Here is an 18,984-nt window from a genome sequence, read left to right as displayed (position 1 = left end):
TACTTATGGGCTTGATTTGTGGCAACTGTGACATCTAATTGTGTTCTCAGTGCTAGATTTAGCAGCTTCTCTAGCTCTATTCTCTGGCCAGCCAAGGAATATGATTTTATGTACTCTTAGCAATCAGTACATTTAATTTTGATTTTTCCCGTCTTTGTTGCATCAGGATTCAAAATGTAACCCAACAAATTTTAGATGAAGTCTAAAATAGGTTTTCTGTGATTCACACACATCAGTGAAAAATATAGGATCGCATATATGCTTTCATACACACACACAAATGGACTCTATGTAACATATATACAAACATTCCTCCTGTTGGTTTTTCTTTGATAGGTTTGATAACAATGTAAAACCATAGATTCAAAAAAGTTTCTTATTTATATTATCATCATAATATTATGAATCATTACTACTTATCACTAATCTAACTTAAAAAGGATTCAAACGTTCATTCTAAACCTCTTTTTAAACTTCCTTGCTTTGTTCTAGGATTCTGCAGGATTCAAAAGAATTATTATTTTTAGCTGGCATGTCTTTATGCAGATTTCAGCAATTGTAGCAGTTTCGTAGTCCATTTGCCTAAAGCCTTGGATGGTATTGAAATATTTTTATTTTTTACAGATGTTAATTAGCTTCTGGGATACATACACATCAGTGATGAGCGAGTTCAGTTAAGTTTTCCAATGTTTTGACGCTGGATAAAATCTATTTCAGGTGACTGGTATCTGTGGAATTGACCAGAAATTTGCATGGCCAAGTACTCTCTTCAATTGCCCCTTAACCATTCTCTTCTCTATCAGTAAATCTGAGATAAATTTCTTCTCAACATGGGAGAAATTAGATCTTGTATTTCCACTAGAATAGGAAACTGAGGGTAAAGAAGAAGAGGAAATGGAAGCAGAGAATATTAAGAATGCAGAGAAAGCTCTGGCCGGTGTGACTCCGTTGGTTGGAGTGTCGTCGTCCCTATACCGAAGGGTTTCAGGTTCAGTTCCCAGTTGTGGCACATGCGTGTTGCAGGTTTGGTCCCCAGTCTTTGGGCACATGTGGAAGGCAACCAGTCGATGTTTCTCTTTCACATTGATGTTTCTCTCTCTCTCTCTTTCTGTTTCTCTTTCTTTCTCTCCCCCTCCCCCTCTCTCTAAAGTCAATGAGCATGTCCTGGGTAAAGATTAAATAATAATAATAATAATAATAAAATAATAGTAATAAAAGAATACAGAGAAAAATAAGTTGTATGAGTCTTTCAAAATGCTGATTATACTGGAAATCATTTAATTAGGTCTCCAAATTGAGAATAATGTGCTTTTTCTCATGTTAAGAAAAAAAAAAGAAACAACAACTTTAAAAAGTGTAGAGCTGGGGTTTAGTTAAGAAAAAATGGCAAAGAAGGGGAAGGGGGGAAGGGAAAAATGGATAAGGAAGGGAAAGGGGAGGGGGGGAGAGGGAAAAGAGGGAAGGGAAGGCCTTGTGGTCCCTCAAAAAACAAACCAAAAAAACAAAAAATACCCACTGCCTATTCTACATACAAAAGCTACTGCCATAGAATGAGGGACATGGGGCACTGCAAAAGTCTCCCTCAGAGAAAAATACAGTGTGGCAGGAAAGCAAGGAAGTTTTCAGAAGTTTCTCATTAAGTAAAGTCTACAACAAGTAGAGTTGGCCCTCCATTGACCAGAAAATAAATAAATTGTGTTGTTCCCTGAAGCATTCTGATAATCAAGGGCTCCTTTTTACTTAAAACTGGAACTTCTGTATTCCGAGGCGGGAAAGACAGTCTTATTACAATTTCAGCATTTGTATCTGTTTATTTTTCTTGGAGTGGACATTTCTAGCCATCATTAGCTCAAAACAACTAACACACATAGAACTAAAAACCACATAAGGAGTAACAAGAGAATGACAACAATAACAGTTTCAGCAATGGAAGTGGCACCTAGTCATTGCTGTGGATATGGGTACTGGCGCATTGAAATGACAGAAGAGAGCAGGAAAGAGGATTTTGCCCGAGATGGCCCACAATTATGAAAACTAATCATGAGACTCAGCCCTGGTAAAGACTAGCAAAGTGCTCTTGAGGTGAAATGCACCCTTACTTCCCACTTCCAGAACATTCTGTAAGTTAAGCCTGGCTTTTGTCTTTTGAATAATTTGCAAGGATGTTTTCCGCCTCTCAGCAGATCAACCCTCTAATATTTAATGAGGAATAAGTATGTTATGAACAGTCATCTCGAGCCTGGAACAAGAAACTCTATTTCTCTGCTTTCATTCCCTCCTACTGTCCCTGTTTCCTCATCTTGTCTCCACCTAAACAGAGTCATTGAAAAAAAAAAAATCAAAATTACCTATGTTTTCAATCTATGGCCAAGATCATCCTTGTGATACTTTTTGAGTAATTCTGATATAATATATTGTATTTGGCACTGAAATCAATTGATGACTAGTCTACATAAATGCTATCCTATACAAATATTAGCAAGGGGGAGCAATATATCAGAGCAATCAACAGATTATGGATCATCTGCTAAGGAGATATCAGAATGGGTAGGCGATGGACAAATGGGGTGGTCATGGGAATCACATGGGACAGCATATGTGAAAGGACTCTAAACGACAGAGCACTTTGGACATTAAGATCATTATTACTGTTGTTATTATGGTATAACAACTGATCTACTCTGGGGGAAATAAACCCCAAAAAGGCAAAAGTTCTGGCCAGATTTAATACAAGGAATCATTTCCTCTCCATGTCTGACAGTTGGCACTTGGCAATGATAATGTAATGTATGGAGAGACACGCCTTGGGCCTATAAAATAGAAATTCGAATATACAAATATATATTATGAAGTATGGTAAGCTACAAATTGATGTAAAAATATGCTTTGCTTTCCCTGCTTTGTGAGTTTAAAAAGCATGTAATTTTGTGTTGTTGAAAGTTGAAGCAAAGTTAGTAAACCCTTTTGGTTTTGTTAAAGAAATGTTTTCACAGTATATGTTATTACAGTGCTGAATTCTTACATGTTAAATAGCCATCTGAAATATTTAGGACTTAACCCAAAATGACTAAACATTAATATAGATCATTCTAGTAGCATGTTTAGTTATATTGTTTGGGGTAGTAAGAATGGAGTGGTGGGAATGGAAATTCATCAAGATTTGCTACTTGGTCCATTTTGAATTGTTTGAGATAGTGAAGTCATCCTATGGGTAGGAAGTACTGTAGGAAGATGGTCAATCAGAAGAGATGCCTTTCTTGCCCTCAGCCTAACTAGTAACTGTGGTAAAATACTTGTACTCAGATAGCATTTCTTGGGTCAGTGTTTGACAATCAAACATTCTTCAAGATGGTGGAGCTGCTCATGTTCAAGAGACCACAGAGTCAATAACCTCACCTCATGAGGATGAATCCCGTGGCTTTTGGAAGCTATTCACTGTTCAAGAATTCTGGGAAGCTATTTGAAGGATAATCTTCTCATTTCTTAGGTCACTGCTGTTATGTTACTGGCCTTCATTGCAATTCCAGTTAAATTTTAAAGTGCAACATGTAATGGTTGAACCTTTAGAAATAATGTAATGAGAATAACCACCCTGCACGGAATCCCAAGTTAAAATTTCTGGCAGAGTCATCATCCATATCTGAGAATGTACAGAGTCTCGGTCATCATTGTTGTCTTTATTATCACCATCATCATCATAGCATCTTTAGCATCACAGTTGCAGTACGTGATCATGTCAAGTGGTGTGGCAAGATCAGAAAAACCAGTATCAAGACACTGTCCAGTTTGGGTGTGTAAATATTATCCTGTGTTCCTTGGCCCATTTAGCAAATACTTTCTTTTCAGTGATGAACCTATGGCCTCCATATGGGGCATGTTCATGAAGAAAATATTCATCACACTCATCTTTTCCTTGTTCGTAGTAATGGTAGGGGACTTTTCTATACCCTTCTGTCCTAGAAAAGAAAAAAAAAAAGGAGAGAAAGATTGAGATGAGGAATGGAGCATTCATTTACAAGAACCCATTATGCGCTCCGTCACTGCATTTACTTACAAACCTATGCATGATTCTAGTCCATGAACTCAGTTAAAACTATTATGTATAAAAGCTTTTAGGAAGATGTACCAGGCCCTTAGTGCTTTAATAAATCAAATAAAATTTATATATCACACCAATTTCATTTAAACATATAGCTATCCTTTGAAGGAGGAAATGGCACGTAATGGAGGCAAACTTTCCACAGCCTGATGCTCTTACTGAGCTTGAAGAAGCTTTGTGATTTTTCAGAGTAAGATATTTGGTTCATCTGTGCCCCAATATGCTTATAGTTAGGGTAGAAATACTTGACTATGAAGATTGTGGCTTCATTACCATTTTGAAAATATGATTAAAATGCTCTCTGAGTTATAGTGTACCAACTGTTGGTAGGGAAATATATTTCATTACCTTGATGAAGCATGGAAGGTTTTTAAATTTATTATCTAATTAGAAACTATCCCACCAGTGGGGATATATGTGGATAAAGACACCCATTTTAAATGAGGATCTGGCAAATTACTCACTTATTTCCAGAAATTCTTGTTGAGTTACCAGCTTCTCTGAGGCTCTAGGACATTTTGTCTTTCATGATCAAATATAAGCTTTGAGCAGATGGCCATCTATCAGGTCCTTAGCATAGCAGAGACGACAAACTTGCTTTGTAAATTAAATAACCACTAAAGTTGTTCTGTATTTCTAAGCCACACGGCCCCGATATGCCACTGATTAAGGGAAGAATGTATCTTCTGACATTTGACATTAGGCTATGGTAAATATTTTTCTTTTTATCACTCCTAAAAATCACAACTTGATGCACTGACAATGAAATGTCATGTCAGCAAAGAACACCAGGAAATAATTGTTGCTTTATCTGTTTCTTAGATTTATGGTATTAAAATAAATTGTGATATTTTGACAAGATATCAGAATTAGAGATGCATAAAAATAATTTCCTGTGATCTTACTTGCAGTAGGTGTCATTTATCATCCCGTAGACGTGAATGCCATAACAGGCATCCATAGCCAGAATGAAGGTAAACCACCCAGTGCTGAGATAAGAGCCAGACTGGACTCTGTGGGGGGAACAAAAACAACACACAAAACAAAACAACACAGAAAACATACACAGAACAACAATAAAGTGTGGTGAGAAACAAGCCACTTTCTGTGAAAAACGTAGCACTTGTTATCAGGAAAAAGCATCAGGAAACTTGACAAGCTGTCAAAGATTCACACTCATTTTGAATTATCTCTGAATAATTTATGGGCATGCTTTCACTCTTACTACCTTGAGCCTAGAAGCTATGTTGCATGGCAGAGAAGCCATATGGTAAATATCTGAAGTCAAATAATCTTGCTCCCTTCGGCGAAAAATAATTTGTTTGATTTTCCGTAAGACACAAATTAGTGCCGTATATCAGAAGACAGGTTTTCTGCAAGTTGCTTGGAGCCCTGATGGGAGCTGAGTGATAATAGTGCTATCTGCTATCCTGGACATATCACCTTCTCTCAGGCTTGTTGGGTTTCTAAGTGTAAATTGGATGCATTGTAAGAGAATGACTTGGTCTATGAAAGCATCTGAAAAGTTTTCCTTCTCTGCTTTCCAGGCATCGTGAGACAAGACTTTTCCTTTGTAAGACCTGTCTTATCAATTCCTTCAACACGTTTTTATTGAACACCTACAATGTGCCTACCCATCACTGTTGTAGATGCTGAGGACACAGCAGTTATCAAAACAACCAAAGCTTTTGTCTTCATGGGGACCAGAGGATTGGATTTGGAGATGACTTTGTTATAAAGGCTGGCCATTGAAGGCTTTTTTTGATAATGGAAACAAAGATTTGAAAAGGGGAGAGGGAGGTTAGGGAAATGGAAGGAAGCCATGTGGACTATATTGGGAAAGACAAGCTCACTTGTGTAGTCTTGTGACCACATCTTGGTCACGTAAGAATGGGCTGTGGGCCTGGAACACTTCCTTACTAAAAGATAAGGAATTCTCACAGCCCGTGCTGGACTTTCCACCTTGTGTGGGACTATCTTACCCTGTTTCAGACTTAAATTTTTTTTCAATTACAGGTGACTCAATATATTGGTTTCAGTTGTACAGCATAGTGATTAGACATTCATATAGCTTACAAGGTTATCCTCCCAATAAATCTAATACCCACCTGGCACGCACGTTGCATAGATATTACAATATTATTGACTATATTCCCTTTGCTGTAGTTTACATCCTTATGACTATTTTGTAACTGCCAATTTGTACTTCTTGCCTTCACCTTTTTTACCCAGTCTCCCAACTCCTCTCCTGTCTGGCAATCATCAGTTTGTTCTCCGTATCTATAAGTTTGTTTCTGTTTGGTTTGCTCATTTATTTTGTTTTTTAGATTCCACATATGAGTGAAATCATATGACATTTGTCTTTCTCTCTTTGACTTATTTCACTAGCTTAATGTGCACTTCTTTATTCTGTTTAAGTGTGTGTGTATCATACGGCACCTGGACAACCTCACTGCTATATCTGTTCCCTAAAAAAAGGGGACGGGTCCTTCATTGTGAGGCACAAAAGGGTTGCATGCAGGCCAATGGCCCTGCATTAGCCGCTGGGAAGGACCTACTGGCCATGGCCAATGCCCACTAACGCTGATCTTGTTCTGTTTCTTCTCTATGTGAGTACAGTGCTGTTCCATCTACTGTTTGCGTTGTGTTTTACTTGGCAACTCTGATTCCAAGAAGCAGTGGGCAGAAGGGTTGGACTTATCGTGGTGATAAGTGACAGATGTCACTTGCTCAACGGACAATATAAAAGTATTTCAGGAAAAGAAAATGCTAAGGGCAAAATCGTAAATATGTAAGTGTGCTTGGTATGTTTAAGGAAGAGACGGGAAGAGTAATAGCTGAAGGGGGAGATGTAGTGCTGATGGGGGGGGTGGTGTCTGCCAAGTTCCAAATGGTTCAAGGGAAGTTTGATGACAGGTGGGATCTCCACCCTTGTCTTTTGCCAAGGTGACCCAATTCACCCAAAACAGATGACTGCCGATCTGCCTAAGTCTCTCCCCATAGGGGCATTTGGCTCACCCCAGGTTGTTTGGCATCAGTGTAGCACCACTTCTAAAAAAGACTAAATTTCCTACATCTAGACTTTGAACACTGGAGCACAGCCAGCTCTTCTGCTGAGAACCACTCTCCGGGTGCAGCACTCCAGCCAGTAGTTGCTCCCACTGTAGTCCAATATTGCTGATGCGTTTCTCCGGTACCCAGCCTTCAGCATGCTGTAATTATGACCCTGAATCCTTTGACTCTCTCTCTTTTTTTTTTTTTAAACAGGCACTGCTTACTATCAAATTACTTACAGCATACAAGCATTTCAGGAACAACACAAACTCAGAGTGGGGGTTGATAACTGGATATTTTAACCTCTATTTTCATTGACTTTGGGTGATTGGCAAGGAGAGATTAACCCAGCCCATATACATATGCATCTATAGCCACTACCTCTGCTTGCTTATCACTGAATTTGAAGTGCCACAATATATGTACTTTCCTTTGTGTCTTCTGGCATGTCTTCTACAAGGAAAATATTCCAGAAACAAGATTGCAATGCATTACACGCGCTTTCCTTCGTCCCGGGAACAGTGGCGGCAGCATGGGCGAGGACTGGGTGCCAAGCAGGTGGGAAGATGTGCCGCAGGGAGGTGAGATACCCGTAAGGGCAACTTTGCTTTCACAGCGGGACCTGCAGTCAATCCTGCATCTGGCGTCTGAGGAGCAGCAAGGATGGGACCTGCTTAAAGCACCATCTGCTTAAAAGTCCTTATTTGAAAATTGGGAGAGATCAGAAGAGGAAAGAGTCTTGACAAAGAGCTCTCAAACTGAATCCAGAAATTTTGTCCATGTACTACATTTTTGTGGTTGTTATTCCTACTGAATTGTAGAACCCTTTTTCCTCTTGCCTCTCGTGCGACTTGTTCTGCTTTTCCATTCTCTCTGTCCTTCATTACCTGGTTGACCAAGCACTGATAGAGATCACTAAAAATTATAGCATTTGTTTGTACATGAGAAAAACCAGGTCTCACCTATTCATGCATTTATTTATTTTTTCCAAGGAACCTTTATTGAGACCCTATTATGTGCCACTGACTATGCTAGAAACTGGCGATGGATATTTTCTTAAAGGGCACATGATCCGGCGGGGGAGACACATGTCTTGAAACAATTGATCACAATACAGTGCAACAAAGCACAAGCCCGCGTGTTTCTCCTGAGTGTGTACCAGTGCAGTACAGGAGTCGGTATCCAGTGCAGTACAGAATCGAGAGTGAGGGTGCCTGGTTTCACTTTCCAGCTCTGCCATTTCTGGAATGAGAGGCTTTGGACAGCTTATTTAGTCTCTTTGGGTCATCTTAGTTTCCTTGTCTTGAAAATGAGGTGGTTGAACTGTCATATCTAAGGTTTCTTCCAATTTTGAAATCAAATGAATCTGTGATTGTCACCCTCAGTAGTCCATTTGTTTTAACCTTTAAGCATTTGATGGTATCATGCTCCAAGAATGTTGGATGTATAATTAACAAAAACATCAGTCAGTCAGATCACATTTAATGCCCACTTCTGCGATGGACATGCCACTAAATATCCGGGGTGTATATTTTTATATAAAGTTTTTGCCTTGCAATGGCAGTAGTCATCGTCACTAAACTTTTGGAGGGAGGAGCTCTGTGTTCACCTCCTTCGCACTTCTGCTCATGGAAGGTGCCTTCGTGGCTGTTCAACAGCAATGACAGGACTGAACCATAGTATTGAGGGTAAAGCTTACTTTGAGTGAGAGATAAAATAAATCTAAGTTAGAAAAAATTGGTTTTATTCTTATGTGTGTTATTTTCTTCTAGGAGTTGCTAACTGTCAAGGACCAAGATAACATTATAAAGAGGGGATCTCCTGTGTGGCATATGGCCCACTACTTTGCAAAACCGCCTCTCCTGGCTCATTCTGGTCCACCCCACATAGTCATTTCTGATAGTGCAACAGTGAATTTTCAGAGCAGAACCTTAGAGTACAACTGTTAATTTCTGATACTTGTTTATGTTTAAGCCTAATATGACTTCTTTTGTCCCTGGGTAGACAGATCATAATAATTAGCCCCAAAAAGCGAGCTGTGTTTCAGCCTGGGAAGCTCATAGTGCCCAAGTGCCCTGTCCTACAAACAGCACTTAATTAGACAGTTGCATCATCTTTCCCTGGTGCCTCTGATATATTTGGGATGAGAAATTGTGTGAGGTTTCCTACTCACAGTACATGCTAGGGCTATCAAGTGGTTTTTCTGAAATTATTCGGAGCCAATGTCCACATAATGATGTTTGCGGTGGAATAATGGCAACTGCTAGATTAATTCAGGAATTCTTCCAAGTGCGCGCCCTGGTGACCTGGGCTCCTAAGGGGACTAACTCACTGGCCTGGGTGGTGCTGGCTCTGGGAATTATTGTAGCTGAACCGTCCCCAGACTCTCCTGCTGTGTGGGCACACTAGGACCGAGGAAGTATAAATCATACCCAAGCAGACCTTTTGAGGTTCAATAAAAACAACAAAATGACTCGAGCTGACTTACATGAAATTGTGCTTTGAAGCTTGGAGAGACCCAGTGATAATTATCAGATGGCTTAAAAAATTCTAAAAGGGTGTCCTCTGGGGCCAAATATTGTCTTGTAATTTGTCACTCATGCACACGGCACTAACTATGTACCAGCTGGCCATCAGCCATAGCCCTTTTTATACCTTCCACATTGGGGGATCGATAAAAACCATTATTGTCATCTACAAATAAACAATCAAGAGTCCCACGGGGGTGATAAGAGAATGTAAGTCCTTAATTCAGTACAGTAGGAAAGCTTAAATTAATGCAGCAGAATAATGAGCCGTGCAGTTGAAAAAATAAAGGCAGGAGTGTGAGAGGAAGCCATCAATCATTTATTTCCACCGGCCAAGTTTTGCATCCCACTGCTCCTCGGTAATCAAGATACTTACCACTTGGAAACTACTTAAATTTACTTGCTCATCTCTTGGAAAAATGATGCTGTCAACACCTTGATGTAGCACATGCTTGAAGGCATAACATTTAAAATATCATCTTTCATCCAGTTTATTAACAATAAAATATAAGCCACCTTGCCCCTTGATGTTTACCCCTGTTCCTTGATGTTTAAAGGCCATCACATGTCCACAGGGATTTGTTGTCTGTCAAGCTATCCTATTTACACAAATTTCAACATTTTTTGGCTGTTAGCATCTTTCATTTGCCTGCATTGCTGCTTCTGAGCATGCTCCCTCCTCTTATGATTTCTAGAAATATATTGTGAGGCATTTTTCATCTATTTCCTGGTAAGGGGGAACTTTTCCCTTTTGGATAATTTTAGGGGAGGAACTGAGAAAAGTGAAATGGTTACTCTTCAAGAGAAAACTGGATTACATAGATAGTGCCTATCTATTCACAGGATGCTGTTCTAATTATTGAACACCATTAGCTCAATGACTTGGGTTCAGAACTCAAGAAGGTTACACTTTGATGGGCAAAATAATAGCACTTTCTTTACATTGGGGTTTGTCAATCTCAGCACTATCGACACTTTTGATGAAATAATTCTCTGTTGTGGCGGAGTGTCCTGTGTAGTAAGTTCTCTTTCACATTTCACCGGATTCCCCTGTTCCAAGCTCACCTGTGTCCTTAGAGGGCAGTAGATTTCTTGATTCCTCAGTGCCTACTCTTGGCTTGGGGTGGTTTGCCTTGAGGATGTCCCTAACTCTAAAAGTACAGGTTCTCCTTATCTACAGTTCCCACTTGGCCTAGACCCAAAGGGCAAGTCCTGACCTGTGATGGAGAAAAAGGAAAAGTGTCAGGTAGAAACAAGAATGAGGAGTCCAGCAGACTCAGTTTCTGTGGCTGCCTCCTCTTCATGGAGTGCTTCCTGTGGGGGCCTTTGGCTCTAACTATGCAGTCTAAATTCTACTGTTTCTTATTTATTTCTTCCATGAATTGATGGAAACAAGGCCTGGAGCACCCTGAGCTAACATTTCAAAGTCATAATAATCATTTATTCAAGCCCCAAAGGGATCAAGACCCTCCCAATAATGGAGGTTTGTTGGACAGCACAATATTGGCAGTTCCTTCTGAAATCTGCTCTACTTAGGAGAAAAAAGGGAATTAAAAAAAAAGGTTAATCAATATTTCATGTCCTGTTTTAACACTATTGGAACTCATCAATATGCTCCATTGGCAGGATAAATAAAAATGGCAAAGTAAGTTTCCATATACTTTCCTAGGGAGAAGGAATACATGACAGAATATAGATTATTCAATTAAAAACATTTGTTCCTCCATTTGTTTCAAAAGCACATGGATAATGAAAGAATACATTTAAACAAAGAGACTGGGTAAGAAAAACAGCTGATGATTATCAGTAGCACCTTGGGATTCAATCTAGTGCTGTGAACCTGTCTAATGGAAGCAAAGCGTGGAAACAATTTCAGCTGTCCCCAAGTCATGTATTTTTGTATATCATTTGATTGTTGGGAGGTATGAAAATACTCTGGAGTTTGCCCATTATATTAATACTGTATAACTGTACTATCTACCAATAGGACATGTCCAGCAAATCTTTAAACAGCAACAATTTTCTGCAAATCAGGCAGCAGAATTCTTGATCCAGGCTTGAATCATTTGCAAATGAAATGGCTAAAAACATCATACTGTTGATGGTGAGTCTTAAAAGAAGGAGCCAACTAAAAGGAATCCAGGCCTGGAAAATAACAAACAAATGGATCCTGGGTAAATGGAGAAAGCAGTAAATCGTAGTGGAAGACTGTAATACCATCCTGAGCAGCTAATGCAAAATGCCTGTGCTAATCAGTAGCTCTTAGACTGTGAATGTAACAAATGGTTTTCCTGCCATAGAATCAACAGGACTCTGACTGTGATGAATGCAACGAAATTGTACATAAGGAGCATAATAAGAAATGACTAAGTCCTTTTCAAAACGTACACTTTAAAATGGTATGGCTCCCAAAGGTATGATTTATGACTGCTGCAGAAATAGAAGATACCACTCACAAAAATTACTTTGTTCATTCATCTCAGAAATTAAAAGGTTATTTCACTCTTGCCCTTGGGCTCTAAAGCCCCTTCAATTGGAAATGTTAATTTGTGGGATTTTATTCACTTTCTTAAATGAACGATGGGACCTCAGGAATGGCAGGGATGGATGATAGGGATGTTTTGGGGCCACTTCGTTAAGGCAGAACTGGTTCCTTAACCACTCAGTATTGACTGACTTGTATCTCCTCCAAATTCATATATTTAAGCCCTAACCCCCAAAGTGATGGTGTCCAGAGATGGGGCCTTTGGAAGGTAATTAGCTTTACATGAGGTCATAAGGGTGGGGCCCTCTTGATGGGATTAGTGTCCTTAGAAGAGAAACAGACACCAGAGCTCTCTCTTCCAACCATGTGATGACACGGCAAGAAGGCTACAAGCCAGGAAGAAAGTGTTCAACAGGAAGCAAACATACTGGCACCCTGATCTCAGACTTTCAGCCCTCAGAACTGTGAGGAAAAAATTTCTGTTGTTAAGCTGCCCAGTTTACAGTATTTTGTTATGGCAGCCTGAGAAGGTTAAGACAATGGTGTCTTTCAAGACCCTCTCCACATAAACCTAAACTTGCTACTGTGTTTCGTAGGACTTCTGTTCCTGAACTCTCTCATCTAGTCATGTTGGTATATTTGCTGCCCTTAAATACATCTTGTGCATGTCAACCTCTGTCTTTTTACTCTCTTTACTTGTGTACAATTTCTGTCTTCCTTTAGTACTTTCTCCCATGTTCCCTACCGTTTCTAATCTTAGTAAGCCTCAATTCTTCTTACGCTAATTTATTCAAAAGAAATTTATTGAGTGTATTGTAGGTGTGAGGCATTGTGCCAGGCACTGAAAATAAGAAGTTGCGTCTGATCTGAACTCAGGGTCAAGTGGAGAAGACAGACTCAATGACTATTTTCAAAAATAGGGCTATCAAGGAGGTGATTCCCTGCAAGTGCTATGGGGATATGGGGGGAAGAGCAACAGACACAGCAGGAGGGAGTTAGGGAAAGCAATTCCTTCCCTAATAGGAGGTAAGAGGTGAGCTGTGGATTAAGGCTAAATAAGAACACCAGGAAGGAACGGAAGGAGAGTCCTTCAGGCAGGGGGGATGGCCTGTGCAGTTGTATTGAGGTATGAGAATAATGGGAAAACAGAATAGTTCTCATATGTCCTCAAACATGAGACAGACCTCAAAGCATAATCAGCGTCATTTCCATAATAGATTATCAGTTAGAGACAGGATACATAAATAACACTGATTTGTATTTCTTCCTTACATGATGTTCTGAAATATTAGAGATATCTTGATGTTCTATATAGCTAGTTTTTTCAGCTGATGGAAATTTATGGATCTGGAGGAAAGTATCTAGGGGAAAATTGAAAGAATTATGTTTTTTCTTTCTCATTAAATTCCTCATTAATTCAGAATTGAGAACAAATGTAAACAAATATGACTAAGAATTGAAACAATTAAAAAATGTGTGATGCTAATGGATGTTCCCAGTAGTGTTCATATGTGTTATAAACTAAGTTACAAGTCATGAGCAAACTCAACTATTCTTCACTTATCACCAAGCCAGCTTTCTCAATACACACCTGGAGGCTCTCAACCTGTTTTATTTAAAAGAGAAACAATTTCTACAAAAACATTTAATTTACTGAGTTTTTGTTTTTGTATTAATGGAAATGAAAACAGATACCATTGCTGCTTTACGGAGCCCTTTGAAATATCTTTCAGGTCTGAAAACACTGAGCTAAATGACTTCTAAAGCAATATCTTTACTTTGAAAAGCTTCTGGTAGAATGGGTGACATATGTACCTTAACATCCAATCTCTACCCTAAGAAACTCTGTTGCCTTCCCTGGATCTTCGTTTCTTAAAACAATGGCCCATAAATTTGAAGACAGGAGGTATTATGGACAGCCTATGTGCATTCTAATTTCAGATCATTCAAGCTACCATAGTGGCCCTTGTCTCAGTGACCATAGGTTTTCTTTTTTTAAAAAAAAATTATTGGGGTGACATTAGTTAATAAAATTATATATGTTTCAGGCGTAGTTCTGTAATACACCACCTGTATATTGTATTGTGTGTGCACCACCCCAAGTCAAGTCTCCTTCCATCACCATTTATTTCCCCTTTATCAATGGCCATAGATTTTCTTTCAACTTTCCTATGCTAGATTGTATTGTTCATTCCCTCCCTGGACATGGCTTGCTTGTGGGTGCAGTAACTTTCCTGCCTCATTGACTCAGGGGTTGGCCAAATGACATGCTTTGACTGATGGAACATAAGTAGAAGTGAACATTGTGATACAGGGTTCCCACTTCTTGCACTTCTTTCCTCCACAGTGGGAATGACACATCCCAGGTGGGGTGTGCTCCTTCAGCGTGGGTCCTGAGGTGAGGAAACCCATGAAGCAAATATGAGTCCTGAACTGGAGCCAAGTTCAGCTAAGCCTAGGAAAACTATAGCTGATCACAGACCTGTGAGTTGGAAATCATGTTCTTGTAATTTATTGAGTTTTAGGATAATTTGTTATGCAGAAAAAATGTTGACTAATAATAGTTTCTATTACTACTAATAATTTCTATTACTTATGGAACATTTACATGAACTAGACATTGTACCAAAAAGTCATCTCATTTAATCCTCACAACAACCCCATCCTATATGAAGTTTTAATATCCCCGTTATACAAATGGAGGTCTTGGAGGTATAAAGAACTTGTTCAAGGACAGTTTCACACCAGAGAATTCAGGTTCTTAACTGACTTCTTTCTTGGTGATCATCATTCTCAGTATTGTCCAAGGCACCACATATCTGATAGAGCAGCCATCAGAGGACATCAATTTTTCTTCTGGTCCTACTATTAATCCCCTAGGAAATCTTTTGGGCTACATTATTTTTGATGGCAGAATAAGAGGATTGGCCTAGGTAGGCTCAGGATTTTTTATCACTAATGTTCTGTAATTGCAGTTATAGTAACATAATCCACATGAGAGAGATTATGAATGTACAGCTGTACTTTTGGCACAGACTGACTATTACTACTTTATAGATTTGATGTTTCTAATTTCAGGATTCAAAACACTTTTTAAAATTTGAGCCACTGTCATGTTCAAATAATAGCTTTGAACCACTGATGTGGATATATGCATTTAGTTTAAAAGAAAGAAAGGGAAAGTTCTGGAATAAAGATTAAGTTCCTGGATCCACTTCATTCCCCAGGCACGGCTTCCTTCCAGCCCCTAGGTTCTATAACCTTTTCATAAATTCTCCTCTTTGGCTTGTGTCAGCTGAAGGAAGTGGAGGTTCCTTGCTACCAAAGATTTGAAGTTGGATTGGTTGACCTCTAAGGTCTTTCCCTACACAATGGGTCTATTAAATACTCTAGGTAAAATTAGGGACTTCACTTCTAACTAATCTTTGATGCTTATTAACAATCACTATTTGATCTGATCTTAGTTTTATACTTAGGCTTTAAAAACCTCCTTCTTTTTAACTTACCCTTCAACTTATCTTGAAATCATGCCCTTCCTAAATTGACGCAGGCTTCAGTTTTCTGAATGCTAATCACCTTTCTCTACCTAAGGCTCAGGTGCCTGTTCCCCTGCTAACCTGATAAAGGTAATTAATGGAAAGTTTGGGCTTTCTCTTCTAGTTCTCTTATCAGCCATTCCCTCTGCATATACTCGCTTCAATATCGAAGAAGAGAGAAAAAAGAAAAATTTTAATCAGGAATATCTAAGTAGATAAAAGACTTTTTTCCTGGCATTTTACCTTTTCAGAAGAGAAATGAAATGACTCACTTTCCCTTAACTTCTTGAATTAACTGAAACTTGAGTTAAGCCAAGCTCTTTTCCATTAAAAATTGTTTTAGCACAGAATCAGACTCAAAGTTGCTTCCGACAAGAAAATGCTTTCTGAGCCCTTGTTTCTCTTTCAAAATGAAAATTTACATTTAAAGCTAACTTGTAAACAACTAAGTTTTAACAAGGTTTCGAGACAGAGATTTGAGGTGGTTTCACCCCACTGAAGGAGATGGGGTGCCCAAGCTTGTTGCCGAGGTCTCCAGTACCACTGGGATCATCATTAAACCATCCTCAGCCAGAGCCCAAGCAATCGACCACACAGGGAAAAAAAATTTAAAAAACACAAAGCAGCTCTGACCTTCTGTTTAAGAAAGACTAATTTTGCTGCCACTTCCTGCCTATCCGAATCTATTATCGCTTTTCTGACTGAGTTACATGGCTCAATAAGTCCTGAAATAAATTATTTCGAGGGGAATATTTATTTTTAATAGGAAAAGCAAAGCTACACTCCCATTTCCCACATCTATTAAAATTGTTTGTAATCGGCTCACTAACGAAGGATAATTCAATTAGAAAAGATCAACAGCAAAACTGACATAAGGGTCTTCAGCACTGAGAATTTTAGTCTCTGACTTAGAGAAGGAGGCTTCATTTGTCGTTTTTCCAATAGGCTGACAGTCCCTGACTACCTTATGAACGATGCCTTTGCCAAACAATAAGCTATCATCGTCCTATCAAAGCAGGCGCTGATCTGATTCTTCTGCTCCAGCACCAGCACCAGCAAACTTCTAAAAGGCCAGCCCGTCTGCTCCCACAGAACATCTGAAGTCAAATGACCTTGAAACAGTCATAGCTTATGGAGTGCCATCTATTAAATGAGCCTTTGCCCACTAAGGTAGATGCTATTTACTTTTGCCCAGGAATTTCAATCCTAAAAACTCCATCTTTTCTCTCTATTCCTTAGGTGGCATGGGGTTTGAGAAAAGAAAATGCTTCCTTCAAACTCTATCGAGATTTTTCCAATTGAGCTAGTTCCTTGCTTAGGGGAGCGAAGAAATCCTCTCATGGAGGTGGAGTCTTCCCCATAGTATTGCCACACAGCTCAGCTGGAAATCTACGGGGAAAGGACCTGTGCCTTTGCTGCTTGCGCTACACCTGTACCTGGGAAGAAGCCCTTCTGTGTACACCATCCCTGTACCAGAACATCTTCGATACCATGACCTCCAGAAACTTGCAGAACCGGAGCATCTCCTCCTCTTTTCACAACAATTTATTCTGCCCACATCAGGAGGAAAACATCAGAAATATAAAAAATGTGGCGAGATTAATTCCAGCTCTTCAGGACCATCTCTCTGATTAGAGAGGAGATAATGGTAATACTTCCCTTTTTCCAACTAGAAGAGAGAACTTTTTTTTCCATGGTGCTCAATAAATGCTTTATTTGCTTAATGTCAAATGTCTCTTCCTGATTGCCTTCCTCAGATCGAAGAGCAGCAAATCAAAACTCAGATGCCCAAATCACCCAGCAGCCCCTGACACCCCCACCTCTGCCCCTTCCACCTGCCTCCTGGCCCCTGCTATCTCACAGGGGACTCCGACCAGGACAAGATGTGAAGATGCTCTCAGTGGCTTTGAAGGCAGATGGTGAGAGAGCCTGAGCCAGAGACAGTTTAAGTTTTGCACCTGCCACAGAAGAGACAGCTTTCAGATGTCTCCGGAATTCTTCAAGCTCAGTAATTCTGTTGACCCCGAGTAGCCAAAATGCCATAAAGAGGGGAACCAGGATGCAGAGCTAAGACAATGCATCCTAGAAAATTCATGGAAGAAGTACAGAGTAGAACTTAGAAAACGTCTTTTATTTGAGAACACCTGATTGCAGTGTGAGAATGTGGTTACTTGCCATAGATTTTCCTACATTGCAACAGTCACAGAATGTCAGAGACCTCCATGAGCTATGAAAATGAGAAATGGGAAAATGGTTGAGGAGCTCCTCCACCTAGCATATTTGCCTCCACCAGTAGATGACAACACTCTATGCCCATGTTTCTGACTAAAGGGGCTGCAAAAAGTGGCTAGAAGAGCTACTGAACTCTGACAGCTGTTGGATAGCAGCAGTAGATAAACAAAATTGCTCTTACTTTTGGAGCCCACTTATTGGATCCCCTCCATTCCCCTCCCCTTCCCCCTTACGTCTGCTTAGTCTTAAAGGTCCATAATCATGCCAAGAGGATGAAGAGAGCTACAGACTTACTTTTTGTAGAAATACAATTTTGTGAAAGCCTCACCCCCAACTAAGAAAGTAGGTTGAAGGTAGCTGCCTCATGAACTGGACTAAAGTGGCCCACTCTCCCTAGAGGCGTTGTTTCCAGTCCTCTCTACTCTTTCCCAAGCTCCATTTCCCACCACTGCTACTGATGATGGATTCTAATTTTATTGTCCTGTGGGGTATAGTTTGGGTATTAATACTTATTAAAAATAAAAAATATATATATTTCCTTGGTGATTATAGCGTGATGTGTGCAGCCAGGGTGGAAATTCACTGCTATAAATGGTAGTTAGGTTTGAAGATTCTATTAGAAGCTGGGTTCCACTTTATTATGAATTAAATTAGCTGTTGAGGATTGGCTTGAGAGTCTAACCACTATTTTAAAATTTGTCTCTTTAGGAAAATGTGTCCCAATTTATAACTAGCTGACTTGCACACTGACTGAACACTTGCCAATAAAGAGATGCTGGTTGGCAAAGGTGTCCCATCATACACTGTGGCTGGCACATAAGTGGACACTCAATTTGTCCAGTTGCATAGTTTTTGGAATGTAGGCTATTGCTAAGTATGAAATTGAAAATGTTTCCCCCTCAAGGAATTTTAAACAGTTTGCCAGTGTTTTCCCATTGATGCTGTAACAGAGAGACTTACTGATAAGTCTAAGGGTATACACATGTCAGGAATACAACCTGAAACACCACTGAAAATCTGGTGAGCCTCACATGCACCCATTGCAGCCAT

The 18,984-nt window shown here is 39.6% G+C and overlaps 1 protein-coding gene across 2 annotated transcripts in view; it reads right to left on the bottom strand.

The window, feature by feature from the left end:
* Positions 1-1,791: 1,791 nt before the first annotated feature.
* The window catches only part of ST6GALNAC3 (ST6 N-acetylgalactosaminide alpha-2,6-sialyltransferase 3), a 458,212-nt gene continuing 441,019 nt past the window's right edge, over positions 1,792-18,984 (bottom strand). Inside the window, exons 4-5 of one of the 2 annotated variants that reach the window (XM_087820526.1) lie at positions 5,005-5,112; positions 1,792-3,956 (exon numbers count right to left, since the gene is read on the bottom strand). In XM_087820526.1, the coding sequence (XP_087676652.1) occupies positions 3,770-3,956; positions 5,005-5,112 (295 nt within the window). In that variant the 3' untranslated portion in view covers positions 1,792-3,769. The remainder of the gene's footprint in view (positions 3,957-5,004; positions 5,113-18,984) is intronic. The other variant, XM_087820527.1, reaches the window with a different exon arrangement.

This window comes from Miniopterus natalensis, chromosome 9 (assembly GCF_054644295.1).
Source record: "Miniopterus natalensis isolate mMinNat1 chromosome 9, mMinNat1.hap1, whole genome shotgun sequence".
Taxonomy (NCBI): domain Eukaryota; kingdom Metazoa; phylum Chordata; class Mammalia; order Chiroptera; family Miniopteridae; genus Miniopterus; species Miniopterus natalensis.
The sequence above is the reverse complement of the archived record's forward strand: the minus strand, read 5'-3'. Positions and strand labels throughout refer to the sequence as shown.